Below are 22,540 nucleotides of genomic sequence, written 5' to 3'. Positions count from 1 at the left end.
TTAACTTTTATAAGATGATGTTTGCCTACACAAATTGTCAATGAGTAATTGTCGAGTTATTTTAATGCCACTACTAGTAACATAGAGCCATGTGTATGTAATACAAGAATATGTATACTTAGTAAGTGTGTATGGTTTGTGCTAAATGATGCTTTTGCTTCATGAAGGGTAGAATGTATGTGGCAGTCTTCAGTTATTGTCTATCTACAAAAGAGTAACGAAACAGATGTTTGTTCTTCTCTTTGCTTTTGCATTTTGACAGTACAAGCACATCAGTCAGCGTCTTTTGCTTGAATGCCTCCCAGTTAGCTTGATCCTGCAACTTCTGCTGGAGATCATCACTTGGTGGGTAGAGTTTTACCTGAAATGAATGTAAAAAATAGCCTTTAGCAAGTTAAATCAGAAAGCTTTGTACATAAAAGGCAAAGTAGTTCAATCAAGTTATGACAGTGTATGTCAAATTGACACTGTCAAACCAATAGCTATATCATAGCAGTTGCAATGTTCTAGTTTTTGCTGTTAAGCAACGTTTTACAACAATGTTGACAGTGATGAAGGGATTGTTGGAAAGTTTGGTGATTGGATTGTTGGAAGAATGGCAAGAGCTTTGAAAACGTAATACAAAATCATATTGCATTACAAAATCATATTTCATTTTGACCTCTTGAAGGAGTCTTTGTTTTGTGGCATGATTCATGTGTTGAGCAAATAGACGTTTCCTTATCATAACACATTCTGCTCCATTGCTGACTAAACTGACAGATGGACAGTCAGTAAACACCAGTTCAGCAAACCCCTGTCAAGAGCAACAATACCTATAATCTCTTGTTGGTGGACTGTATTGAATATGGTCTTACAAATGTATCTCTTGGCTTGAGAGTGTCAAGTTGGATAAAGACGCTTTTGGTTTTTGATGAACTTTTGGAAGGTTTTGTGGCAGCAGACTTTGGAATTATTGTCATTTCACTGTTTGTATGAGGCATGACTAGTGGGACATCTGTCTTGTCAATTATCTCTTTGTCAGACACATCAACAGCTTTCTGTGTTGATATATGGCTATGACTCCACTTTGGTGATTGACTTTCATCATTACAGATTTCTACTTCATGCTCCACTGGATTGTCTTCATGTGATTCTTGTCGATTCGCCAAGTTTGACTTTACTTGCTTTACTTTTTGTAACACTTGGCATGAGCCCTGCATCAAACAAAATGCTACAGAAGAAGGTTGTTTGTAAATCGAGTAATTCAGACTGTTTTGACTATATAGAGCCATTCACTCTGCTTGCTGTCAACTACAATTGCTGTTCCTCTTCTAAAACAAATGAGTGAATGCCAACTAGTTCTCTTCTTCAACAACAGTCCATTGACTAACCTGAAATAGTGCAAAACAGCTGTTTCTTGAGACTTTTGCAGAACTGATATATTAAAGTCTTGGAATAGAGCAACTCTCCTAGACATAACAAACACAGTTGTACTGTACTACTGTGTCGACTTTGCTTTAGCTGAGTGATTTGCACCTGCAATATGCAATGTGACTTGGTTCACCTTTCTCTAGATTTTCATGGCAGTGCTGTATATAGTCCTGTGTTGATTACATAGATACAAAGTAAGGTAGGTAGATAGGACGCCAACAATCAATTTTTGGTCTGACATCTTTCTCCATAGCTAGAAGTGATACTTTGTCTTGACTTGTGATCGTGTGAGACCGTGGTTTTCCAAGTAACAGTGCATTTTCCTGGAAATGTTTTTGTATAGTGTGCATTAACTTAATTCAGTGAATCAATCAATACATCTTACATCAACTGACTTTCCTGCTGTTACTATTCCCTGTGTATGTGTTACACCACATGAGTCCACAGTGGTAATAATGGCTATAACAACACAATGTTTGCCGAGTTTATTTAATTGCTTTTATCCTTGATTGTTGCTATGGACACCAGTATGTCCTTTCGTGTGCACAACTGTGCATATGCAACTACCAGCATGCTTGCATGTGCATGGGTTTTTGGCTTTCAACATTGACAACTGAGGAATATAGTTTAACTATTATAATAGTTGCTTGGTAGAACTCATTATTGATATTTGTATATATGTTTGTAGGTCTGTGTGCATGTTATTATACTCCACTGTCCAGGCAGAGATTCTGTGTTGCTTGTCTTAACTAGTTGACTAGTACTCTTGTATTTTCTACCATTCTGTAAGTTCATTGTTGCTCATACCTGTCCCTGCAAGTATCCAGTAGAAGTACTCTGGTCGGTGATTTTGACGTATAATTGTTCTGTTGGAGCCTAATCTGTAAGATTCTCAATATTATTCATCTATGTTGACTATGCAAAGTAATCTCACTCAGAAAAATATGAAAAAAGGCAAATCATCTTTTGAACATGAATTGGATATTCATTGAAAGGACTAATGCTCTGAAGTACTGCTAGAACCTGATGGAAACATTGATGTCAAGTAGTTTCTGGTTCACACAACACACACACGCGCGCGCGCGTGTGCATGGATGCACAAGATGCACAGGAATGCAGCCACACACTTTGGAACACTGAAGTTGACTTCTCTCTCCAGCAGGTGTTGAAAATATGGCTCTAAACTCTTTGCCTGGTGTGAACTATAGAAATATAAGCATCAGTTTGTTACAGCACAAACAAAAGTCAAGTTGATAAACCTTTTCTTTCTTTACTTTGAATCTTGATGGATCAAAAGTGACATCTCCAGCTCCAGATGATGCTGTCATGCCCTCCATTTGGAGGTGCTTCAAGTGACTGTGTATTTCATTGAATTGTTTTGTAGCTGTGAATGGTCTGATAATTGTTTGAATTCGATGAACTGCTCGCACAAATTTTTCTTTTGCCTATTTATTAATCAGTGTTCAAAATATTACACTTAACTGATTAGGAATTTATTGTTTGGATTGTTTATAAGATGGTTGTCATTGTTTGCTTACTGTTTTGTTTCCTGCCTGCCTGTTGTCTGTTTGCAGGTCTGTCTATTTCTTTGTCTTATAATTCTATCATCATTTGTTTACTGCATGCACCAATGTATGCTAATATGACAACTTTATTGTGTTATTAAACTGAGACAGACAGAGTGTAAAACCTGGACTTTTCTGATTCGTTCAGGCTTTGATCGAAAAGCAAAGCAACTGCTTCTTCGTGGTAGAAGCCTCGAACTTGAGTTAATGGGATTCAGGCTGTGTCTCATCTTCATTGCTGTCTGTGGTAAAGTTGGGCTAAATAGAGAGGTTCCTTTCATAGCATTGTCTGCATCATATGTTGGAAGCAACGATGATTTTTGAAGGTCATCAACAGCCGAGACAATGAGTGACTGGTTTCCATCCATTATTAGCATTTCACCATTTGGAATGTTGATCTTGAACCTTCTTTGACGACTATGATTTTTTGCAGTAGCATGGCTTGTCAGTGTCCATTCACTCAATTTCCTAACACAACTCTGTCTTCTAGTTGAATCTCTAGACGAGTTGTGTGAAAAGATACTGGCAGCAGAGCTGACTGACAGCTTATGGGACGGACGTTGTAGTTTCTCTTCCTTGACATACAAGTTATCAGACTTGAGAAACTCTGATTGTGGTGTCTTCTTCATGTAACACAATACAACTACTAATGATAGAAAGTTGTTAGGTAGGTTAATTCTTCACACCCGTTTTACTAATCATCTCCAGCTAATTTGACCAGTAGAGTGAGGAGACAAAATAACACTTGATAGAGTGTTACATTCGGTTGATGGTGTAGCTGCAGGTTTTAGGTGATGCTACTAAAAATATTTTTTACACATGGCAGCTATAAAGCAATTTCTCACTGCCTCTAAAGTTATCCCATAACCAACATTCGTCTTCTTGATGCTGCCATCCACCCCACACTGCCACACTACATGACATCAACCATCTCACTCAGGGTCATCTAGGCATGATCACTCATGTGATTCTGTCAAGTACTCTAATTTTTAATTAATTCCTCTTTCCTTTGAAAATGATCATAGAGCGAATTTTTTGACCTATCAGCCCTTGCTCTCATGCAGCACAACAGTATATTTGTTTACTTCATGCTCTGTACATTATAGATTGCTGCATTTTTCTATGCCCTGATCGTTTCTTTTAGTGATGTGTTACTGCATGACATATGCCAAACCACCATCCAGTCTTATCATTGCTGCTATTTGATATGCTCTGCTCTCTAGGAGTGCAATGACTACCTGATATTTTTAGTTAATGGTTTGTAACTGGCTGCATGGCTACTGTTTAATTGTCCCAGGTCTTTTAGATTGGCATCCACTGAAAGACAAAATTAAGTTTGACGTCAGCATATGTCCATGTCTGATACACTTCCTCTTTGTAAAGTTTTTCAGCCATTTGATCATCACTGGGAGCTCATGTACTATTATCATTGTACCTGCAGTACCTATAGCTGAAGCTTCTTCTTCACCATCTGTTTTTAGTCATTCTCATTCTGCTCCGTTAATTAAAGTTGTTGAATCCATTGGAGTAGCCCAACCTTCCTCTATTTTGACAGGTGCAGGTTTCTACTGTACCACCAATTGCAACCAGTCTTCTCTTTCTTTGATGATCCAAGTAATTAGCCTTTGTGTTTCCATCATTCTCTATCCCTCTTGCATGCGTGGGAGCAACATATGAAACTGCTTAGCTGCTGTTCTGTTTAATTTTCTTTGCTACTTACATCTTAACTAATCAATTATAATGGCTACAGTGTAGGATTTTCTCTTTTAATTAAATGCAGTCTTTCCCAACTGTTGGTTCTCTCCTTGCAGCAGATGTCCGTCAGCAGAACTACTATTCAAAAGACAGGTGAACACTTGCTATCTAGAGTAGGTACACATATTCATACCTATCCATTATTACAGTTGTGGTAACCAACAATGGCTGCAATTAGCACATAAAAATTCTCTTTCATTAAATTTATTGGTAGTTGAACTACTGCACTTTTATATTTAATTATTTTCAACTCAAAGCTGAGAGTTGTTACAATCTGGAAGGATATATGCGCAAGGAAGGCTATGTACAGGATGAAACCTCAAGAAGTTAGGAAACAGCTGCTGCACACTTACTGGCACCTGCTAGCTAACATGAAGAGCGTGAGAAGGGGGCTTGACACACTGATTGGCAAATGAGATGTCGACATATGGCACGCTAATTAACACCAGCAATAACAATATGCGCATGTGCCGCATTCCAATTGCCGGTCGTCTAGTCCTCCGTCCACAGCAGTATTACTGTAATCCTAGCGCAGGGGGTCCCGCTCTGGTTATAATGAAGAAGCACTAAAGCGCTACACCCTCGGCTGCTAGCTGTTGGAACAGCTGCACATGTATCGGTAGCACTAGCCTCGTTTCCAGACGCTTTCCAGTACGTACAACTGCACGTGACAGGTATTTGGGGTCAAAAGTAGGAGGAGCGAGCGGAAAAGCCTGTTTTTGCTGAGTGTACATGTTTCGATGCTATTCGAATGGAACTGACTGAGTTACCTACATCGTATTACGATTGCATTGTGCAACCTAATGCAGTTAGACTAATGAATCTAATAGCTTTCCCGCCCCTGAACTCGTTTGTATTAGCAGTGCGCCTAGACGCTTTCCCCCTCGCTCCTCCTACTTTTGACCCAGACAATACCTGTCACGTGCAGTTACGTACGAGAAAGCGTCTGGAACCGAGGCTATAATTTACAGAAAGTTAAATTTAGAGCGCGTTACACTTGGTAGCGCGCGCTACAATATTTGTGGCCATTGATATCAGTGCGGCCGAGAACGGCGGACTGATATTAACCCGCCGCTATCGGCTTCCGTAAGTCTGGGCTGGACACTATTCCGAGAGAGATTGACTTCAAAATATCGAAGCCTGCGCAGTAACGATGATCGCCTTGTATTTCCCGCCCTGGTTGTCGTGACGTGCTACGTTTCCTAGGAAAAGCGGAACGCCGAGTCGGAATTTCTAGGCAATCTGGATCGGCCGTTCCACATTTCCCCGTTATTGATTACCCATTACACCGGCTCTTGTGTGTTTTGCGTAGCATAAACAACCTCTTTCTGATCTCTGTCGTGACTCTGTCGCGTCAATTTGAGCGATAAGGCCATTGGGACGTAACAGACGTGAACTGTGGGTACAAACTTGGGTACGTAGTAGGATATCGACTAGACGTGTTCTGTGTCGGTTTTGTGGTATATGCACTTACCGAATGGTTTGGTTTGCACCTCCCTAATACTTCCTAGAATGTGCGTCGTTTAGGGAATGACCGACGCAAAGAGGAAGTGGTGGTACTGAGAGGTAAGAAGGGAATGCATGATTTCATCTTGAGTTCTGACTGTGTATCATGTTGGGAGCTGCAGCAGGAATTGAAGGAAAAGCAGCACTGCATCAAGTTACTTGAACGACGAATGAGGATGGAAGGGAATTGGAAAGTTGAGGCAATTCAAGCTAGTGATGAAAAGACCTTGTTTACACAGGATTTGCTATAATAATTTTAAAAGATTTTTTAAGTTGTTAGAGTATGCTGCCAGTTCACTTAATTAAATACTGGTCAAAGAGATATACAGCATTTGCAGACAGCCAATCAAGGAAATAATGTTCTCTTTCACCTTGAATGACTTGTTCCTAACTATGGTTTGTCTTCCTCTCAGCCTAGAGAATCTGAGATGAAAGACCAGACCTCTCTCTTGTTCAAAACATTCTAGCACCTGAATCAACTTTATTATTATTTGAATGACATTGACTGGTTGTGCCAAGGAATACTCTACGTTGAAGTCTACCACAATAATTATTGTTTCGAGAGATTTCTTGAGAAATGACCTGCATCATTGAAGCAAAGGAAATATTGACAGAACGTCCTTCAGGTATGTGTTTGCAGTTTTTAGACACCACCACACTGTCTAAGTTAGTAAGCATTGGTTGCAATATCTCCATCTGCTCATGTCATGTTTGTATCACAACTATTTACTGGTGGCATATCAGACAGGAACTTACCAAGCAGTCTATTTAGAAATAAAGTTTTCTTAGTACAGCACAATTAATGTTAATGATATCAATTATTGTTTGTACATGTCAATATATTGGCTCTTACTATCATTCTGGTCTACTGTGCCACATGCTCCAGGAGACAACACACTGCTACTTGCTATTCAATATTCAACTTCATATTATGGTGTAGTAATAATACTCAATTACTCACAGCAATTTACCTAGCTGGTATAGCTACTAATTAGACTACGTTGCACGTCCAACACATGTACACATGTACGCAAAACACGTATCCGTCGCAAGTTTGTAGCCACAGTTCACGTCTGTCGAGTCTAAATGTTACATCATCACTCAGCAGAGTCACGACAGATCATTACCGGACATCCCGAGGTTCACGTGCAGAGTCGTTTATATTTATAATGCTACTTGAGAAGGTTGGTGCTTCTCGGACCGTGGGGTTTGCAGCAGTGCACACATAGTGATAGAGTGTACTGACTAGGAGGTGAGGAGCGGAATCGTCAATGTCTTTTTTTAGAAGGAAAAGGAAAACGAAGGATGGCAGTGCGTTGGCAATCAGCGTGATAGGTCTGTCTTCTGGAGCTCGAGGATGCGACGTCAACTCTGGAGTTGGAAAATCCAGCTTCTGTTCTCGCTTTGTACGTCCGTCATTTGACAGTTACGAAGCAGTGAAAAACAGCCTTTGTTCCTACATTAGTGAACAAGATTTTGCCCACTCTGTCATCAACAACAGCCATTTCCTCTACTATCCGCCCGTCCGTCTACCATTGGAGAAGGACACCAAAGTTTCATACGTCACCTTTCATATCACAGAGCACACAGTCTTTACAAACGACGCCACATTTAAGCCTTTCCAAGGTGCTGAGAGGTACGTTGAGAGAGCTACACAACAATTCATTCGATCAGATGGGAAAATGGCGTTTACAAGCAGAGATCGTATTGGTGATGACAGTTATGAAACGGAGACATTTCCATCTGAAGTTTTTCGAAATGTTGGAGTGAAGGGATTTGTATGTGTTTATGACCCCACCTTGGAAGGTCAAAGAAAATATGATCAGGAGACCTTGGTGTGTCAGCTTATCAAGAGAATCAAAGCAAAAGTGAAAGCCGCAATTGTTTTGGTAGTTGTAAAGAGTGACCTTCTATCCAGCGGACAAGCAATGAATCACGTTGCAGGAGCAAAGCTTATAGCCCAACAATTCAAAATTCCATTGATTTTTGCTTCAGCTCATAGTAATGTCAATGTGAGAGAGTCGTTTACTGTTCTTGCAAAGATGGTACTGCACAAAGAGCTTATAGGAAGAGTGCAAATGAAAACACTAACTGACTATGCAGAGGCTGATGAAGAGCACATCCAAAAATCACTGCAGATACAGAAAGACTATGGAATACTGTTGTGTAGCTTCATACGGAATTTAGAGTTAACCTGGTCAACTCTTGAACCAAAACTGAAAGGTCGTGTGGCTTTTGACCAATTTGTGCATACATTTGGCAAAAACAATGCTAAAGTGGTATTCCAAACAAGAATTCTGCAAGTTGCAGTGGAAGAATGGAACAAGAAATGGGGAGTTGCAAATAATTCGGCCGATAAGGATATGGCAAGAGCAATAAAGCAAGAAGTGCTAACAGAAATGTTACATAATCATGAAGACTTTAGGTGAGAAAGTTGCTGAAACATAAGTTATGATCATTGTTTATCTTAAATGTATGTTGTTTGGTTTTCAACACTAGCCAGATTGGTGAGTCTGACTATGACTTTATACCATTGTTAGAAGACAAGTTACCGTCTTCCAATGAGTATCAGAGTGTGTCTGATCTACAGGGGCACTCCTTGATAGGTTAGTTCTGTTGTGTAACTCAATCATGATAATCCTGCTGAGATAGATAGTCATTTGATATTGTACTTGTTTAGGGAAGGGGACTGTTAAAATGACATCTGCTATATCCCATTCAATTCCATCTGAGAATGGTGCTGTTGCACAAGCCTTTGTTGGGGACAGTCTTCTGCCTACTAAGTCTTCTTCAGAGGATGAGTTCGCCTATGAGTCTCCACAATCAGATGATGATCTTGAATATGAAGACGCATATTCAGACAGTGAGCATGATTATGAAGTAGTGGGAGAAGTTGATGGATGCCACCACAACCCTAATACAGTAGCATCAGACCGTGATAGTGACTGTCAAGAGTGGAGCAATACATAAATTTAATTAAAATATAACAAGATGGTTACAAAACCATTCTAAGAAAAATTTAGAAACAGAATAGGCTAGAAGTATAAATCCCAACATTCTGTTACAGATAGGCTAGTAAGAGTATAAATGTGTAGCTATGCAGCCTACAAAAGCTGCTGTATATGTGTAGCTAACCTTCTTCTGTCTATTGACCTAGTAAACCTCGTTCCATCCCATGATTCCAGTCTCAATGCTTCACTGAGGCTTTCACATTCTAGGTTGAGAGCCACTGCTTTTTTTACCAACTCCCCGAGTGCTTTTTCCGGAGGATCAACAGCTTGTGATGGTGGCGGTGGCATTAGACAAAATGCAACAACATCACGAAGACTCTTGACCGAAGCAGTGGCAGGAATGGGAGCAGATGCTTGTCCAAGTGGCAGGCATACTTCCATGGGCTGCTCAGAGGACTGTCTCATTCTCTTAGTCATTAATTTGTTCTTTGCATCCAATGGATCTTTCAATTTAAAGAGAGCATCAGGCATTCGCATCTCCATCAGCTGACTAGCATGCGCTGCTTTGGCAGCATCCATTGCCTCTTTATCTAGCATTATGCCTGGTGAATGAAGAACAGAATTTGATTCAGTCCCCTGGTTGATCCACTGATGATTACACACTTCTTCAGCGGTAAATCTGGCAGTTGAGTCAACAACTAAGAGTTGTTTGACCAAAGAGACTGCATTCGCTGATATCTGCTGCCATTCACTCTGTGGAAAGTCATATTCACCACCCATGATCCGACGGCGCATCCTATTCGACAACTGAGTGCTTGGACTCTCAGAATAGAACGGTGGATAGCCACACAACATGATGTAAATAATGACTCCAACAGACCACATGTCACAGCTCTTGTCGTAAGTGACTGGACTGCCACTTCCACCCGTACGCCGCTGCATTCTCTGCGCTTGCTGTGCTTGCAGAACTTGTGGCGAGACATAGTACGGCGTGAACTGCGGCGTTGTAAGATCTCCTTGATCCATTTTCGCAAAGCCAAAGTCAGATAACTTGACCGTGACGTCATCCTCTGACGCACTCTTGAGCAGAAGATTTTCAGGCTTGAGATCGCGATGTGCCACGTTGAGCGAATGACAATGACGCACGGCCTCTGCTATTTGCTTGCTAATGCTACTAGCTTCTTTCTCAGTAAACTTGGTCTTCCGTGAAATCCGATCAAACAACTCACCACCCTCCATCAACTCTAGTACCAAAAGGATCCGTTTGCGGCGCGTCAGCTCACCCGGCACGGCGATCTCATTCAAATACACGTCGACTACAGACACCACGTTCGGATGAGACGAACAGAGACAATGAAGACGCACCTCCTGGCGAGTTCGCGCGTTGGCGACCAAAATTTTTAGAGCAAACTTCTCTCCTGATGACTTTTTGACACACATTCGAACAGGACCGCTGACTCCTGATCCTAAGCGTTTATCCCAGTCGATCGTGTAATCGCTATCGATGCGGCTCGACTTCCATCCGATTTCTTCTTCCGCCATCTTGCCACGTTGAGGACTAGTTGAGTGGCACGTGACTCGAGCACGTGACAACGGACGAGACTGTCGACTACCCATGTCTCTGCCTTCTCGTTACTGGCGTTCGTTCGAACTAGTGAAGTACTATCCAAAGTCGGTGAGTTGCTTATCTATGATGAGTCATACTGGTTGTTTTGGTGCCGGCGAGTGTGACGTCACCGGACACGTGCGGCTAAATTTGATTTCGTCAAAATGTTGGTTTCGATTCAAACGTTTGTAGGTTATTTTATTATGTGCACGAAGAGTCGAGCAATTGGCAGGAACAGAAGAGAAGCCACCTGGCAGGTGGATTCGCCGCCTGATGGAAAAGACGTCAGAGGGAAGGCAAAAGGGCAATTACAGGTATCTTTACCACGCACTGCCTGCGTCAGATGTAGCAACAAGGATGCGTGACTTTATCAGGTGAGAGTTTATCTAGTCCTGAGAATTAGATGCACAACTTGCTAGACACTTTAGGTGCATGCGAGGTCATCTTGCGTAATTGCATGCTAGGCAATACAAGCGTATGATGTAATATTAGTATTTCATAATTCTAATTACACGTAAAGGATCTATTTAATTAAGCCACTTCTTAGACATAATCAGCAACCCAAAAGGGGGAAAAGACGTAATTAATTAAAATAGCTTTCTGTGGATGGCATAAATCCCAGCAGCATTGGACTAGGGTGTGTATGATGCAAGACTCTAAGTGGTTAGGCTCCCCTAAAAATACATGTCATTGCTAAATAGTTTCGGGCACCTTACTATATTACATGAGTGATGTGGGAAGTCCTGAATAACACAAATTGTAATGGAAATTTGTAATTCTAATTAACATGTATTGCAACGATTCGTGTTAACTTTCAACATTGTAATTGGGTTATGTAGGTGTATAATATTGTGAGTAATTGGGACTAGCTATTATAGATGTGTGTGTACTGTATAACATATTATTTTTGCTGTTTTAAAATTTTGGTATTTTAGAAGCAAATACCTTTCAGTGTAACCTAATTTTGGTAATAAAGACGAGGCACAGATTTGGTGTAGCAGAAGTAGAAGATATTTTGGGCATCATGTGAGATGTATAAGTATACCACTTGCCCACTATGTATGGTGTCATGAACATGGTGCACCTTAGCTCTTGCGCTTGTGGGTTGCTCATTGTTTCTCCAAGCAAGCAATTCTCATCACTACAGGGTATGCACAAACTTCCAGGAGTTTGTGAAGCATCCAGGTTATTTCCATTCTATCAGTGTCTTCTGTACGTAGAAAATTCTAGGTGTTATCTTAATTTAGGTAAAGAAAAGTCACACCGAATACCGAAAATAAAAAACACCAACAATACAGTAATAGTTTGCTGGTGGGCTGCCTATTACAAAAATACAATGAGAATAAGATGGAACAAGCTTTTTGTGACAATCACATCATTACATTATTGGTTTAAAGGTTCTTTTGGACTGAACAATCAAATATTAACATACAGCTGACTTTTTTACATAATTGAATTTGAATGACATTAAATTAATATATTAATAGTAATTTAATTTGGTATTAGAGAATGTAGCTGTATTATAATTAAATGAAAGATGTGGCCAACACAGTTTCGTTACATACGGAATGTGTGGTCATTTGGTTACAGTCAGCAAAGTTTTTCTTGAGTTCAACTTGAAATCAGTTTATTGACATGGTGGGAATACAATGCCGTCATATCTAATGTAGCAGCTACAACAATAAGCTTAATATGTTCATTTTTGTCTATCTTTCCATCATATTTGCTATTAAGTTGAACCTAACATCTGCCACAACTACTAAACTATTCAATCCCACTCCATATGAATCACATGCCATTGGCCATACATAGAGGGCAATGTAATACGATTATGGATTATTGTTAACAACATCATAAGTTTTTCTTATCACTTAGTTGTTGAAAACTATTTGATTCATGAAACTACAATGTTATATCTAGTGCAGGCCGAGAAGATGATGCATATGCACTGTTTTCCAAACTGAAAGAGCATGGCCATAAACCACCACTGGAGGCTTATCATGTACTGTTGGATCTTTGTGTACATCACAGAGATATAGAGGCTGCTAAAATGACAGTTGCTAACATGAAACAAGTTGGTCTACAAGCTGATCAAAGGTGTGTGTGTGTGTGTGTGTGTGTGTGTGTGTGTGTGTGTGTGTGTGTGTGTGTGTGTGTGTGTGTGTGTGTGTGTGTGTCACTGTGTGTGTGTGTGTGTGTGTGTGTTTGTGTGGTGTGTGTGTGTGTGTGTGTGTTTGTGTTTGTGTGGTGTGTGTGTGGTGTGTGTGTGTGTGTGTGTGTGTGTGTGTGTGTGTGTGTGTGTGTGTGTGTGTGTGTGTGTGTGTGTGTGTGAAAGGTGTGTGTTCTAGTATCAATCTGACTCAACTGAAAAAACCAGGGTCTGTTTGTCTTGCTAGTTTTGATTTTGTTGACTTACATTCAGGTCATTAGTGAAAGTGATGTGTACGTATCTGAAATCAGAACTGTTCACTGATGTACTGCCCCTTCTTGAGTCAGTGGAAAAAGAACTAGATATTCATGTCAGATTTCTTAGTTAGCAAACAGGCAAAGTATTACTTTCTCATGCATTTATAATCTATTTTATTCCAGGCTCAGAGAGACACATTTGTTCATTTAATGAAATGGGCTAATAAGTGTGGACTAAGCAGCACAGCATTAAAGGTGTACGATGCAGCATCACGCTGGAATAGCCGATTGCAATATCACAGTGATTTGGTGTTTGAACTGATTCTGGTGATTTTAATTTCAAAGTTTGTTATTGATGATCAATCAGCAGCAGCTGTTTCATGAGTTAGGCTAATGCTCATATTGGAGATACTAAACAACTAAGAGCTTTTGATCAGGTAGTACAGTAATGAAATGTCACATAATTGTGTGTTGTATTACGGACGTTGTAGGAACTTCAACTGAGACGATATGATCCAAAAGTCTGGAGTGCATTAGCAATTGCATATGCTGACAGTCGCCATCTTCTTTTTGCTGTAGAGCAAATAAAACGAATGATTGCTGTGTATGTGTTTGTAGTCATTAGTGTCTAAATTTGTTGTGTAAATTAGACAGATTGCATTGTCTAGGAGCTATGTGCCTACATTTGAGTGTAGTGGAGCTGTATTGAATGCTTGCCTTGCAGCCAGAGACTTGGATACAGCATGTCAGGTATTGAATTGTGATTTCAAATAAAGTACAATTTGCATTTGATCTGAAAATAGTTGCCACTCTTAAACTTAAAAATGGCATAGTACACATAGATTGTGTATCACAACCACAGAAATAGTGTTGCTTATGTTTATGTTTTTGTGTATTTTAAACATAGGTTGTCAGGTTGTTAGATGGTCCTCACTATCACACGTTTAGTTATGATCGTTATGCACCACAATATTACAACGCACTTCTGCAACTACAGATTGCTGCTCATAATGCTGTTCAACAAGCTGGCAGTAGGTCGTCATCACTAAAGCAGTCACTGTCTCGACTTCTTCAACCAAATCATTACTACAGAGGAATCATACGAACAAATAGAAACATGATACCTGACACAACAACTTTAGAGGTAGTCTACACAAGTTGTTGATTGTGCTCACTTTATATATAAATTTGGTGCATTGTGTAGGCTTTGTTTTATCTTGGAATCATTAGAAGAGACTATGAGGGGGCTGCCAGTGATGTTCTTACAACTCTTATGGAATGTGGTCACGCACCTTCGTCGTCTTCGTTGTTTAGTTGGACAGAGAGAGTGACATTTCTTTCATTTTATCAAGCAATGACAGTTTGTAGTTTGTGCCTCTGTTTGCTTTAGTATTGGTGTGAATGCAGTTTATATACAGGCAGCTAAGAAAACACTGGATTTCATAGAAAGAACGAGAGTGAAACCAACATTAACTGAATGGAGTCAACTGATGAAGTTGGCGTTGAAAATTATTGACAAACAACAAGGCAACGTAGAAGCACATGCAGCAGCATATGTGAGCTTTATACATAGAGTGAGTCAGTTGGCATGAGATGAAGATTGTATGTTAATAATGGTGCGTGTATTTAGTACATGAATGATTGTGGCATTGATCACTCTGTTGATTCAAATTGTACCATACTGAGTGTTCTCTCACAGGTACTGTAAATAGTGTAAATACTATAAAATACTATGTTTAGTATTCTGATACCATTATAATTTATTGACTGTGATAGAGTGGTGCTGTTGGTCCCTTGCTTCATCGTTTGAGAGTGATAAGTAGTGAAGGCATGACATTAGACAAAGACATATTTGCTGTAGTCATTGATGGTTTGCGGAGAGCCAACAAGCCACCTGCAGCAAAGGCCGCCATTCATAATGTCTGGCGTGTGATGATGAAGCTGGGAGTGGTATGAAGACTCGCTGCGTTATGTGTAATGGTGATATGATATGTCTTGTTATTAGGATCCATCACTGGAGACAGTGAACAAACTGATTGAATGTTGTGGTCAGTGTGGTCAGCTTGATCGAGCTTTCTATTTCTTTAATATTCTCTCTAATATCAATTTGGAAGCAGACATGCAGACGTTTGATAGTCTGATAAAGGTGGGTTGATTGATGACTGTAGTGTTCGGTTTTATAGTTTGACATTTGATAATATTTTTGGACAGGTGTGCTTGAAGTTAAAGAGGAATGACAAAGCCGATGAAGTATTTGATATAATGCAAAATCAAGGACTAATGGAACGTTCTGGGACATGATGTTGTTTACTGTTAATTAATTAAATGATCTATATAAATATTAATATTTTTATTTATTTATTTAAAATGTGGGAGCTGTTGATTTTTAATAACAGTTGTAATAGACAGAGGAAGAAAATTAAGAGAAGGACTTCAGTATTGTTATCAGCTTAATTAAGTGGGCACGTTATTTTAACCCGGATATCCGGGCATGTACGGCCCTGCACGAGGTCATTGGCTCGGAGTCCCAAAGTGTACAGTTGGGCTTCGTCGACCTAGAAATGCATCGGAACAAGCTGCTCGTAGAAAGACTAAGGAAATCGAAAAAGAAACTCCGAGGTAGGAACAGACAGAAATCTAACCATGTCTCAGGTAAGAGTGTTTAGCTCGCTACTGTGAGACTGAGAGTAGGGAGGGCGTCGACGTCAAGAGCAGATGGTTGTGAATATTAATATTTAGCGTTGCTCGTGTACTGTTAGGACAATAAAGCGGAATGCCACCGTTGCTCTAGTAGCTAAACACGCGTGTCGCTTGACTTGTCTTTCTACAGCGGTCTCTTGTTGGTTTGTGGTTGTTTGTCTGTCTGTCTATCTGTCTGTCTGTCTGTCTGTCTGTCTGTTTGTCTGTCTGTTTGTCTGTCTGTTTGCCTGTCTGTTTGTCTGTCTGTCTGTCCGTTTGTCTGTCTGTTCATACATCTATTGAAAAAACAACGCTATTACAGGCTATTGGCAATGGCCCCCAAAAGGGCGGCACACTACAATGTAAAGTTACCTAACTAGCAACGAATAACTGTCACAGTGAATGTCTTTTACTTCCCAGCTGTCTTGTCATGCAGTTTCCTGGCTGTCTGTCTGTCTGTCTGTCTGTCTGTCTGTCTGTCTGTCTGTCTGTCTGTTTTCGTCTCTCTGTCTGTCTGTTTTCGTCTCTCTGTCTGTGTGTTTGCTTGTTGAGATATGCTGTAAGAGTTTCATCAGTCAGTCAGTTTAGTCTCTCAGTCAGTAGTTCAGTGACTCTATTCCTTGAAGTAGAGGCTCAGTAGCCTTGTAGATGGACTGTAGAAACGTTGTGAGTTGACTAGTTGTGTGGTACTTTTAATAGTCCTTATTGTATCTTTAAATTTTATGTACTCTATAAATGTTCTTGTCAGTAACGTTTGTCTGGTTTGTCTTTCTGTTTATGTATGCTGCTGCAGCAGTTTAATTCTCTATGCACTGTTACTTTTTGTGATTTAGGAAAATTGGTAAAACTAAAGCCTGATCAACAAGAAACTGATAGAAATGGCTTGAGTTCAGTGACTCATTGCATCACCTCTAATGAAACATTGGAACTATCTAAACAGATGAATGATGATCCTGATATATCATCAGATAACCCAGTTAAGGAGGCAACAACAGACATTAGGGAAGGTAGAGTAGATTGTCTTGTAATCTGACAGGCACGCACTCACATTCGCATACTAATAACTATGTATAGGTGATGTGGAAAATGAGGAGTCGTCAAGTTTTTGTTCATTGGCTGGTTTGGTGTCTGACAAAACATTGAATGCTGTTAAAGACATGGGATTTACGGACATGATGGAAATACAATACAAGAGCATCAGGCCACTGTTAATGGGAAGGTATTTATCTTGTTGATATTAAATCAGCTTTTCATGCAAAGTCAATGGTTTGTAGTGATTTGCTGGGGGCTGCTAAGACAGGTAGTGGCAAGACATTGGCATTTCTTATTCCAGCTATTGAGCTATTGTACAAACTCAAATTCATGCCAAGAAATGGTTAGTTGATTTCATGGTGCAATGTGTGTCTTGTGTTGTATTCATGACTAGTGATCAGTGATCAATTTGTGTGTGTGTGTGTGTGTGTGTGTGTGTGTGTGTGTGTGTGTGTGTGTTTATTTATTTATTTTTCTATTTGTTGGTATATGGGTCAATGTAAATTAACTACTTTTGTTTCTATTGATGTGTTTTTTACAATTGTGTGCATGATAATATATATTTAGGTACTGGAGTACTTATAATCTCTCCCACTCGTGAGCTGTCACTGCAGACATTTGGTGTCACTCGTGATCTACTGAAGTATCACCATCACACGTTTGGTTTGGTGATGGGTGGAGCAAACCGTAAAGCAGAAGTTGATCGTTTGCAGAAAGGAGTTAATCTGTTGGTTGCAACTCCAGGGCGACTGCTAGATCACTTACAGGTAGACTTATGAACATAATTACAAAAGGTTTTTGTTAGGCGACATGTGATGTGTTCAGAATACTCATGGTTTTGTGTACAAGAACCTGCAATGTCTGGTAATTGATGAAGCGGATCGTATTCTTGAAATCGGCTTTGAAGAAGAATTGAAACAAATTATTCGCTTGCTTCCAAGTTATTTTGGTAATTTTTGGTAAATTTGTCGTTGAATATCATTTGCTTTGTTCCTAGAAAAGAGACAAACTGTTCTTTTCTCTGCAACTCAAACTCGCAAAGTTGAAGATTTGGCTCGTTTATCTTTGAAGAAATCTCCGTTATATGTTGGAGTGGATGATTATAAAGATACAGCAACTGTTGAAACTCTAGAACAGGTAACGTAATGATTGACATGTTGGTGTAGGAGTAAAAAAACTTGCAATGACAGACAGAGAAACAGCAGACAGACGGATGACATTCCAAAAATAAATGCAACTACTGTAATAGACTGCTAATGTCTCTTGGTTTCCTGTGTTTAGGGCTATATTGTAGTTCCATCAGATAGACGGTTTCTTCTTCTCTTTACGTTTTTGAAAAGAAATATGACCAAGAAAGTGATGGTCTTTATGTCATCTTGCAACTCAGTCAAATTTCATTCTGAGCTACTGAACTACATTGACATACCAGTGAAGGACATTCATGGCAGACAGAAGCAGAGCAAGCGTACTAGCACCTTTGTCGAGTTCTGTAGTGCAGATGCTGGCATTCTGATATGTACTGATGTGGCAGCAAGAGGACTGGATATTCCAGAAGTAGATTGGATAGTGCAATATGATCCTCCTGATGATCCCAAGGTTTTGTCTGAACTGATTACAGTGCTGATGCTTTGTCAAACTGCATTTGTGCGTAGGAGTATATTCATAGAGTTGGTCGTACAGCTAGGGCTGGTAGTCGAGGTCATGCTTTGATGTTCTTGATGCCTGAGGAGCTTGGTTTCTTGCGATATCTCAAGCATGCAAAGGTGAACATACAGACAAGTTGGTTTTGGTTGTTTTGTATGCAAATTGTGATATGTTGGTTCTTAGGTGCCACTGAACGAATACGATTTTTCTTCTAAGAAAATTGCTAATATTCAATCACAGGTTGGCTGTCTTGCAGCAGTGTGTCTAGCTGGTTTGGTGGACAGATAAACAGATGGATAGACAGACAGACAGACAGACTGACTGACTAGGTGAATGGAGACAGTAATAGTGATTGGCAACCTCTTATTACAGTCACATATTTTGTATGTAAACTTTACCATATTGTCTGGTTGTAGCTTGAAAAGCTGATTGAGAAGAACTTTTATCTGCACAAATCTGCACGAGAAGGTTACCGATCTTACTTGCAAGCTTATGCCTCACATGCACACAAGAAGTGCTTCAACATTGAGCAACTAGACTTACAGAAAGTAGCCAAGGCATTTGGATTCACTGTTCCTCCAAGTGTAAACCTAAGTATTTATATTTTATACGTTTTTAAAACATATTCTTCATTTGCTTCTGTGTTTAGCTGTGCATAGCAGTAAGTCGTCTCGTGTTCGAAGTCGTGGAGGTGGTGCAGCGTTTGGTGCTGGGTATAGAAAACGGAAGTCAGAAGAGAAAACAAGAATGTTCAAGAAACAGAAGATATCTAACTCTGGAGATAGCAGACAATTTTCACGTTAATTATTTAATTATGTAATAGGCACGTGATATGAGGAAATTCAAATACCGTATTCGCCCCTAATAACGCCCTGGGCGTGTAGAAAAGAAACGATATATTCTGGGCTTATAGGGCATGGGCGTTATTTTGGTCCCAGGCGTATATACATGGTCGCAAAATGCTGTCGTTTGGCCATCATCATCTAGACACCTAAGACAGAAATACCACAAATGCTTGCAATTATCGATTTGCAAGATCAAAGGCTATTACACATACAAACCGAGTGGTCGGCCTGCATGAAGCCCGTCAAAAGCATCAGGATCGGCAACTGCAACGAAGACATGAATGAGTCTAGTGGTAAGCACTTTCACTCAAAATTGACATGTACACCAGCTCATCAAACGCACACAGACGGAGACGAATATCATATGCCTAGACTTTGGCATAAGCGTTTTTACGTGCTGAAAGTTCTGGCACATGGGAGTATATACGGGCATGGGCGTTATTACTAGCCTCGCCCCAGACGCAGTGTGGATGCGCTGCCATCACCTCTACGTTATTACGGGCGAATACTAGACAGTACTGTATGGCGGCAGCTGCAGGTTATTTAGCGATTGCATTGCTGCTTTTGAGCGTCGCTCCTTTGAGTGCTGCAAAGCCAAACATTTTGTTTATGATGGCTGATCAGTTGAGAGCTGATCTAATAGCGGCGGCCGGTAACAATATCACCAAAACACCGAATGTGGACAGACTGGCACGTGAGGGCGTGGTGAGATGATTTCCATTCTCTACAACATACAAATATGAAGGCCTTTTTGCTGCTAGATGTTTAGAAATGCATTTAGTTCTACTCCGACGTGCACACCAGCGAGGGCAGCAATACTGACAGGAAAGAAACCATGGAATCATGGCATGCTGGGGTATCTCTGCTGATGAATCTAGGCACGTTCGATTGGGCTCTTCTAGTCTCTTCCAGAAGAGACTCCGTGTGCACGCCCCTCTTCCAACTTCTACAGTTCTGCCGCTACAGTCGAAAGAGCCAACTCTACCGACTCTGCTGCTCGTTGGAAGAGCACGCTCCTCTTCCAACCTCTACCTGCAGCTCCAGAGGTTGGAAGAGGGGCGTGTCTTCCAGGCTGTCTTGGAAGAGCCCAATCGAACGCGCCCATAGTGGCTATGAATTATTAGTTAAACGTAAGTAGCACGTACAACTAGATATACACAAACTTTAGATTAGAAATCGTGTCTGTACAATTGGTGTACCGTCCTAACTCTGGACTCTAACTCTAAACCCTAACCCACCACTAACCCTAAACCTTAACCCTAACCCGTAACCCTTTTTTTTATTGTTAAGCTAATCAAGGATGAAGAATTAGGCTACGTATGAACTATTGATGCACGTGTGCACGTACACACACACACACACACACACACACACACACACACACACACACACACACACACACACACACACACACACTCACTCACTCACACACACACACACTCACTCACTCACCAGACACAATTAATATGTCTTGAGTAAATATAGTTGCAGTTCTCAATTTATCTTTTATACAATTGTTTGTTGCATGAGTCGCACAGCATATACATTCTGAATTATTTTGCACTATTCAATTAATGCGCATTATATATTGCCACTGTATGTGCATCTAGTTATGGAGCTGTGGCTAAGCAGTATCCTTATGAGATGCCACGGGCTATGGCTGAAGATGGCTATTATACTAAAAGCATAGGAAAAGATCATTTCGGATGGGATAAAAACCTTAATGAGGGTATATCTCATGGTTACATGGTATGGTGTCATTAATTAAGCTTCTATGACCAATCATTTCACAGCAAAATATTATTTTAGGATACAGATTTGTATGACGGTTTGACTGAAGAATTTGATGACTATGACCAGTGGTTCAATAAAACTAATCCAGGAGTAAATCCAATGGTGTGTGTGTGTGTGTGTGTGTGTGTGTGTGTGTGTGTGTGTGTGTGTGTGTGTGTGTGTGTGTGTGTGTGTGTGTGTGTGTGTGTGTGTACGCACATGCAATAAAGCTTAAGTATTATCAATTCTGATTTCTGTATAGGCAACTGGATTGACATGGAATGACTACAGAGGCAGACCGTATGCTCTACCCGAGTATTATCATCCAACTGCTTGGGTTGGAAGGGCAGCAGTTGACTTTCTCGATAACTACAACAGATCAGAACCATTCATGCTTAAGGTTACATATACAAACACCTAATTAATGTATTTGTAGATTGTAAAGCCAAGACCGAGATAAGTGCATGTGTATCATTGTATCTAAGTGTGTGGTACGTTAATTGTAGGTTTCGTTTCATCGACCTCACAGCCCCTATGATCCACCCAAGCGGCTTATGGACATATACAAGTAAGCATTTATGAATTGATTTCTATTGACTTTTTTCTGTACAACAGGAACGTTATATATTGAGCAGCATGTGCAGACACTTGGAATGACTTGATTGTTATTATGCATGACTGCGTGCATGCATACATTTGTGCATGCAAATACGTGATCTGGTCATCCATCAAGACCTATAGCTAGCTGTTATATATAGACCATCAATACACACACAGACACACACACACACACACACACACACACACACACACACACACACACACACACACACAGCTTACATGCAGACATTTGTCAATTGCAATCTATACTCGTACATATACATATATACATACATACACATCTAGCACACACACACACACACACACACACACACACACACACACACACACACACACACACACACACACATGCACACACACACGTGCACACACACACACACACACACACACACATACAGGTTTGTATAAAAATTACACAAAATGTCCATACAGATCTTGCTTGTATGTAATGAGATACACATGCTGTAAATATTATTTCCAATAGTCTATTACAAGTAATTACCATATAATCATAATTTACTTTTTGTTAGTGTTAGTGACATGCCAGCACCATATCAAGGTAAGATCAAATGCATGCATAGTGCATACATCAAACGCTGTAGTTAGACAATATTGTTGTAACATCTTAGGAAGCAACTGGGACAATCGATTTGCCATAAAATACAATACGACTCCAAGTCCAGGCATCTGGTGTGGAGACATTGGGCTGGACGTTGTGCGGCTGCCAGAAATGTTGTTTATGTT

The 22,540-nt window shown here is 40.2% G+C and overlaps 7 protein-coding genes across 10 annotated transcripts in view; 4 read left to right on the top strand and 3 right to left on the bottom strand.

Annotated features, from left to right (window-relative positions):
* Nucleotides 1-85: 85 nt before the first annotated feature.
* LOC134187427 (uncharacterized) lies at nt 86-2,454 on the bottom strand. Its single transcript, XM_062655545.1, has 10 exons — nt 2,348-2,454; nt 2,221-2,294; nt 1,799-1,872; nt 1,653-1,736; nt 1,519-1,583; nt 1,374-1,451; nt 1,253-1,313; nt 858-1,196; nt 662-796; nt 86-361 (listed from the first exon to the last, which is right to left on the bottom strand). Exons 1-10 carry the CDS (start codon nt 2,374-2,376, stop codon nt 194-196), a joined length of 1,107 nt encoding a protein of 368 aa, XP_062511529.1. The 5' UTR covers nt 2,377-2,454; the 3' UTR covers nt 86-193.
* On the bottom strand, nt 2,411-3,671 carry LOC134187286 (uncharacterized). The gene is made up of 4 exons (XM_062655402.1): nt 3,104-3,671; nt 2,673-2,858; nt 2,561-2,615; nt 2,411-2,436 (listed from the first exon to the last, which is right to left on the bottom strand). Exons 1-4 carry the CDS (start codon nt 3,605-3,607, stop codon nt 2,411-2,413), a joined length of 771 nt encoding a protein of 256 aa, XP_062511386.1. The 5' UTR covers nt 3,608-3,671.
* Nucleotides 3,672-5,817: 2,146 nt separating this feature from the next.
* On the top strand, nt 5,818-9,297 carry LOC134187504 (rho GTPase-activating protein 35-like). Of its 3 annotated transcripts, none has more exons than XM_062655643.1 (5): nt 5,818-6,299; nt 6,362-7,446; nt 7,525-8,664; nt 8,739-8,845; nt 8,920-9,297. In XM_062655643.1, the coding sequence occupies exons 2-5, from the start codon at nt 7,256-7,258 to the stop codon at nt 9,207-9,209; spliced, it is 1,728 nt and encodes a 575-aa protein (XP_062511627.1). In that variant the 5' UTR covers nt 5,818-6,299; nt 6,362-7,255; the 3' UTR covers nt 9,210-9,297. The 3 variants fall into 3 exon arrangements, 2 of the variants coding, with proteins under 2 accessions (XP_062511627.1, XP_062511628.1); XM_062655644.1 differs by having other exon boundaries at nt 5,818-6,865; nt 7,348-7,446; XR_009971122.1 differs by having other exon boundaries at nt 5,818-7,446; nt 8,743-8,845; nt 8,920-9,058.
* A 46-nt stretch (nt 9,298-9,343) lies between these two features.
* Nucleotides 9,344-10,807, bottom strand: LOC134187505 (MAP kinase-activated protein kinase 5-like). The gene has a single exon (XM_062655645.1). It carries the CDS (start codon nt 10,805-10,807, stop codon nt 9,344-9,346), a length of 1,464 nt encoding a protein of 487 aa, XP_062511629.1.
* LOC134187503 (uncharacterized) lies at nt 10,787-15,650 on the top strand. 2 transcript variants are annotated; one of them, XM_062655641.1, is made up of 15 exons: nt 10,787-10,865; nt 10,989-11,170; nt 12,717-12,893; nt 13,219-13,315; nt 13,386-13,529; nt 13,592-13,639; nt 13,694-13,806; nt 13,871-13,952; nt 14,110-14,346; nt 14,407-14,562; nt 14,621-14,776; nt 14,833-14,901; nt 14,979-15,152; nt 15,208-15,348; nt 15,414-15,650. In XM_062655641.1, the coding sequence occupies exons 1-15, from the start codon at nt 10,806-10,808 to the stop codon at nt 15,501-15,503; spliced, it is 1,926 nt and encodes a 641-aa protein (XP_062511625.1). In that variant the 5' UTR covers nt 10,787-10,805; the 3' UTR covers nt 15,504-15,650. The 2 variants fall into 2 exon arrangements, with proteins under 2 accessions (XP_062511625.1, XP_062511626.1); XM_062655642.1 differs by lacking the exon at nt 10,787-10,865 and having other exon boundaries at nt 11,102-11,170; nt 12,722-12,893.
* A 75-nt stretch (nt 15,651-15,725) lies between these two features.
* LOC134186314 (uncharacterized) lies at nt 15,726-19,464 on the top strand. The gene is made up of 12 exons (XM_062654245.1): nt 15,726-15,821; nt 16,715-16,888; nt 16,956-17,100; nt 17,156-17,256; nt 17,481-17,680; nt 17,739-17,853; nt 17,911-18,050; nt 18,195-18,509; nt 18,566-18,676; nt 18,741-18,797; nt 18,974-19,151; nt 19,207-19,464. Exons 1-12 carry the CDS (start codon nt 15,764-15,766, stop codon nt 19,359-19,361), a joined length of 1,749 nt encoding a protein of 582 aa, XP_062510229.1. The 5' UTR covers nt 15,726-15,763; the 3' UTR covers nt 19,362-19,464.
* A 423-nt stretch (nt 19,465-19,887) lies between these two features.
* The window catches only part of LOC134186669 (arylsulfatase-like), a 4,495-nt gene continuing 1,842 nt past the window's right edge, over nt 19,888-22,540 (top strand). The window contains exons 1-8 of the mRNA XM_062654683.1: nt 19,888-20,107; nt 20,164-20,258; nt 21,013-21,151; nt 21,212-21,298; nt 21,438-21,575; nt 21,682-21,743; nt 22,327-22,355; nt 22,426-22,511. Coding sequence (XP_062510667.1) covers nt 19,925-20,107; nt 20,164-20,258; nt 21,013-21,151; nt 21,212-21,298; nt 21,438-21,575; nt 21,682-21,743; nt 22,327-22,355; nt 22,426-22,511 — 819 coding nt within the window. The 5' untranslated portion in view covers nt 19,888-19,924. The remainder of the gene's footprint in view (nt 20,108-20,163; nt 20,259-21,012; nt 21,152-21,211; nt 21,299-21,437; nt 21,576-21,681; nt 21,744-22,326; nt 22,356-22,425; nt 22,512-22,540) is intronic.

This window comes from Corticium candelabrum, chromosome 11, assembly GCF_963422355.1.
Source record: "Corticium candelabrum chromosome 11, ooCorCand1.1, whole genome shotgun sequence".
NCBI lineage: Eukaryota > Metazoa > Porifera > Homoscleromorpha > Homosclerophorida > Plakinidae > Corticium > Corticium candelabrum.
This window is presented reverse-complemented; position numbering and strand designations above follow the sequence as displayed.

What these genes read in the sequence shown, in the direction of transcription:
- LOC134187427 (XM_062655545.1), bottom strand. Translation starts at nt 2,376, where the DNA reads ATGATTTGCCTTTTTTCATATTTTTCTGA. An exon ending in AGTCACATTGCATATTGCAG is followed by an intron (nt 1,452 to 1,518) that starts GTGCAAATCACT and finishes TGTTATGTCTAG; the next exon opens with GAGAGTTGCTCTATTCCAAG. An exon ending in GCTGTTTTGCACTATTTCAG is followed by an intron (nt 1,314 to 1,373) that starts GTTAGTCAATGG and finishes CATTTGTTTTAG; the next exon opens with AAGAGGAACAGCAATTGTAG.
- LOC134186314 (XM_062654245.1), top strand. Translation starts at nt 15,764, where the DNA reads ATGCATCGGAACAAGCTGCTCGTAGAAAGACTAAGGAAATCGAAAAAG. An exon ending in ATCCTCCTGATGATCCCAAG is followed by an intron (nt 18,510 to 18,565) that starts GTTTTGTCTGAA and finishes ATTTGTGCGTAG; the next exon opens with GAGTATATTCATAGAGTTGG. An exon ending in GATATCTCAAGCATGCAAAG is followed by an intron (nt 18,677 to 18,740) that starts GTGAACATACAG and finishes GTTGGTTCTTAG; the next exon opens with GTGCCACTGAACGAATACGA.
- LOC134187505 (XM_062655645.1), bottom strand. Translation starts at nt 10,807, where the DNA reads ATGGGTAGTCGACAGTCTCGTCCGTTGTCACGTGCTCGAGTCACGTGC.
- LOC134187286 (XM_062655402.1), bottom strand. Translation starts at nt 3,607, where the DNA reads ATGAAGAAGACACCACAATCAGAGTTTCTCAAGTCTGATAACTTGTAT. An exon ending in AACGAATCAGAAAAGTCCAG is followed by an intron (nt 2,859 to 3,103) that starts GTTTTACACTCT and finishes ATTAATAAATAG; the next exon opens with GCAAAAGAAAAATTTGTGCG. An exon ending in TCAAAGTAAAGAAAGAAAAG is followed by an intron (nt 2,616 to 2,672) that starts GTTTATCAACTT and finishes ATATTTCTATAG; the next exon opens with TTCACACCAGGCAAAGAGTT.
- LOC134187504 (XM_062655643.1), top strand. Translation starts at nt 7,256, where the DNA reads ATGTACACATGTACGCAAAACACGTATCCGTCGCAAGTTTGTAGCCAC. An exon ending in GGTGCTTCTCGGACCGTGGG is followed by an intron (nt 7,447 to 7,524) that starts GTTTGCAGCAGT and finishes GTCTTTTTTTAG; the next exon opens with AAGGAAAAGGAAAACGAAGG. An exon ending in CATAATCATGAAGACTTTAG is followed by an intron (nt 8,665 to 8,738) that starts GTGAGAAAGTTG and finishes TTTCAACACTAG; the next exon opens with CCAGATTGGTGAGTCTGACT.
- LOC134187503 (XM_062655641.1), top strand. Translation starts at nt 10,806, where the DNA reads ATGTCTCTGCCTTCTCGTTACTGGCGTTCGTTCGAACTAGTGAAGTAC. An exon ending in TGGTGTTTGAACTGATTCTG is followed by an intron (nt 13,530 to 13,591) that starts GTGATTTTAATT and finishes TTCATGAGTTAG; the next exon opens with GCTAATGCTCATATTGGAGA. An exon ending in AACTAAGAGCTTTTGATCAG is followed by an intron (nt 13,640 to 13,693) that starts GTAGTACAGTAA and finishes CGGACGTTGTAG; the next exon opens with GAACTTCAACTGAGACGATA.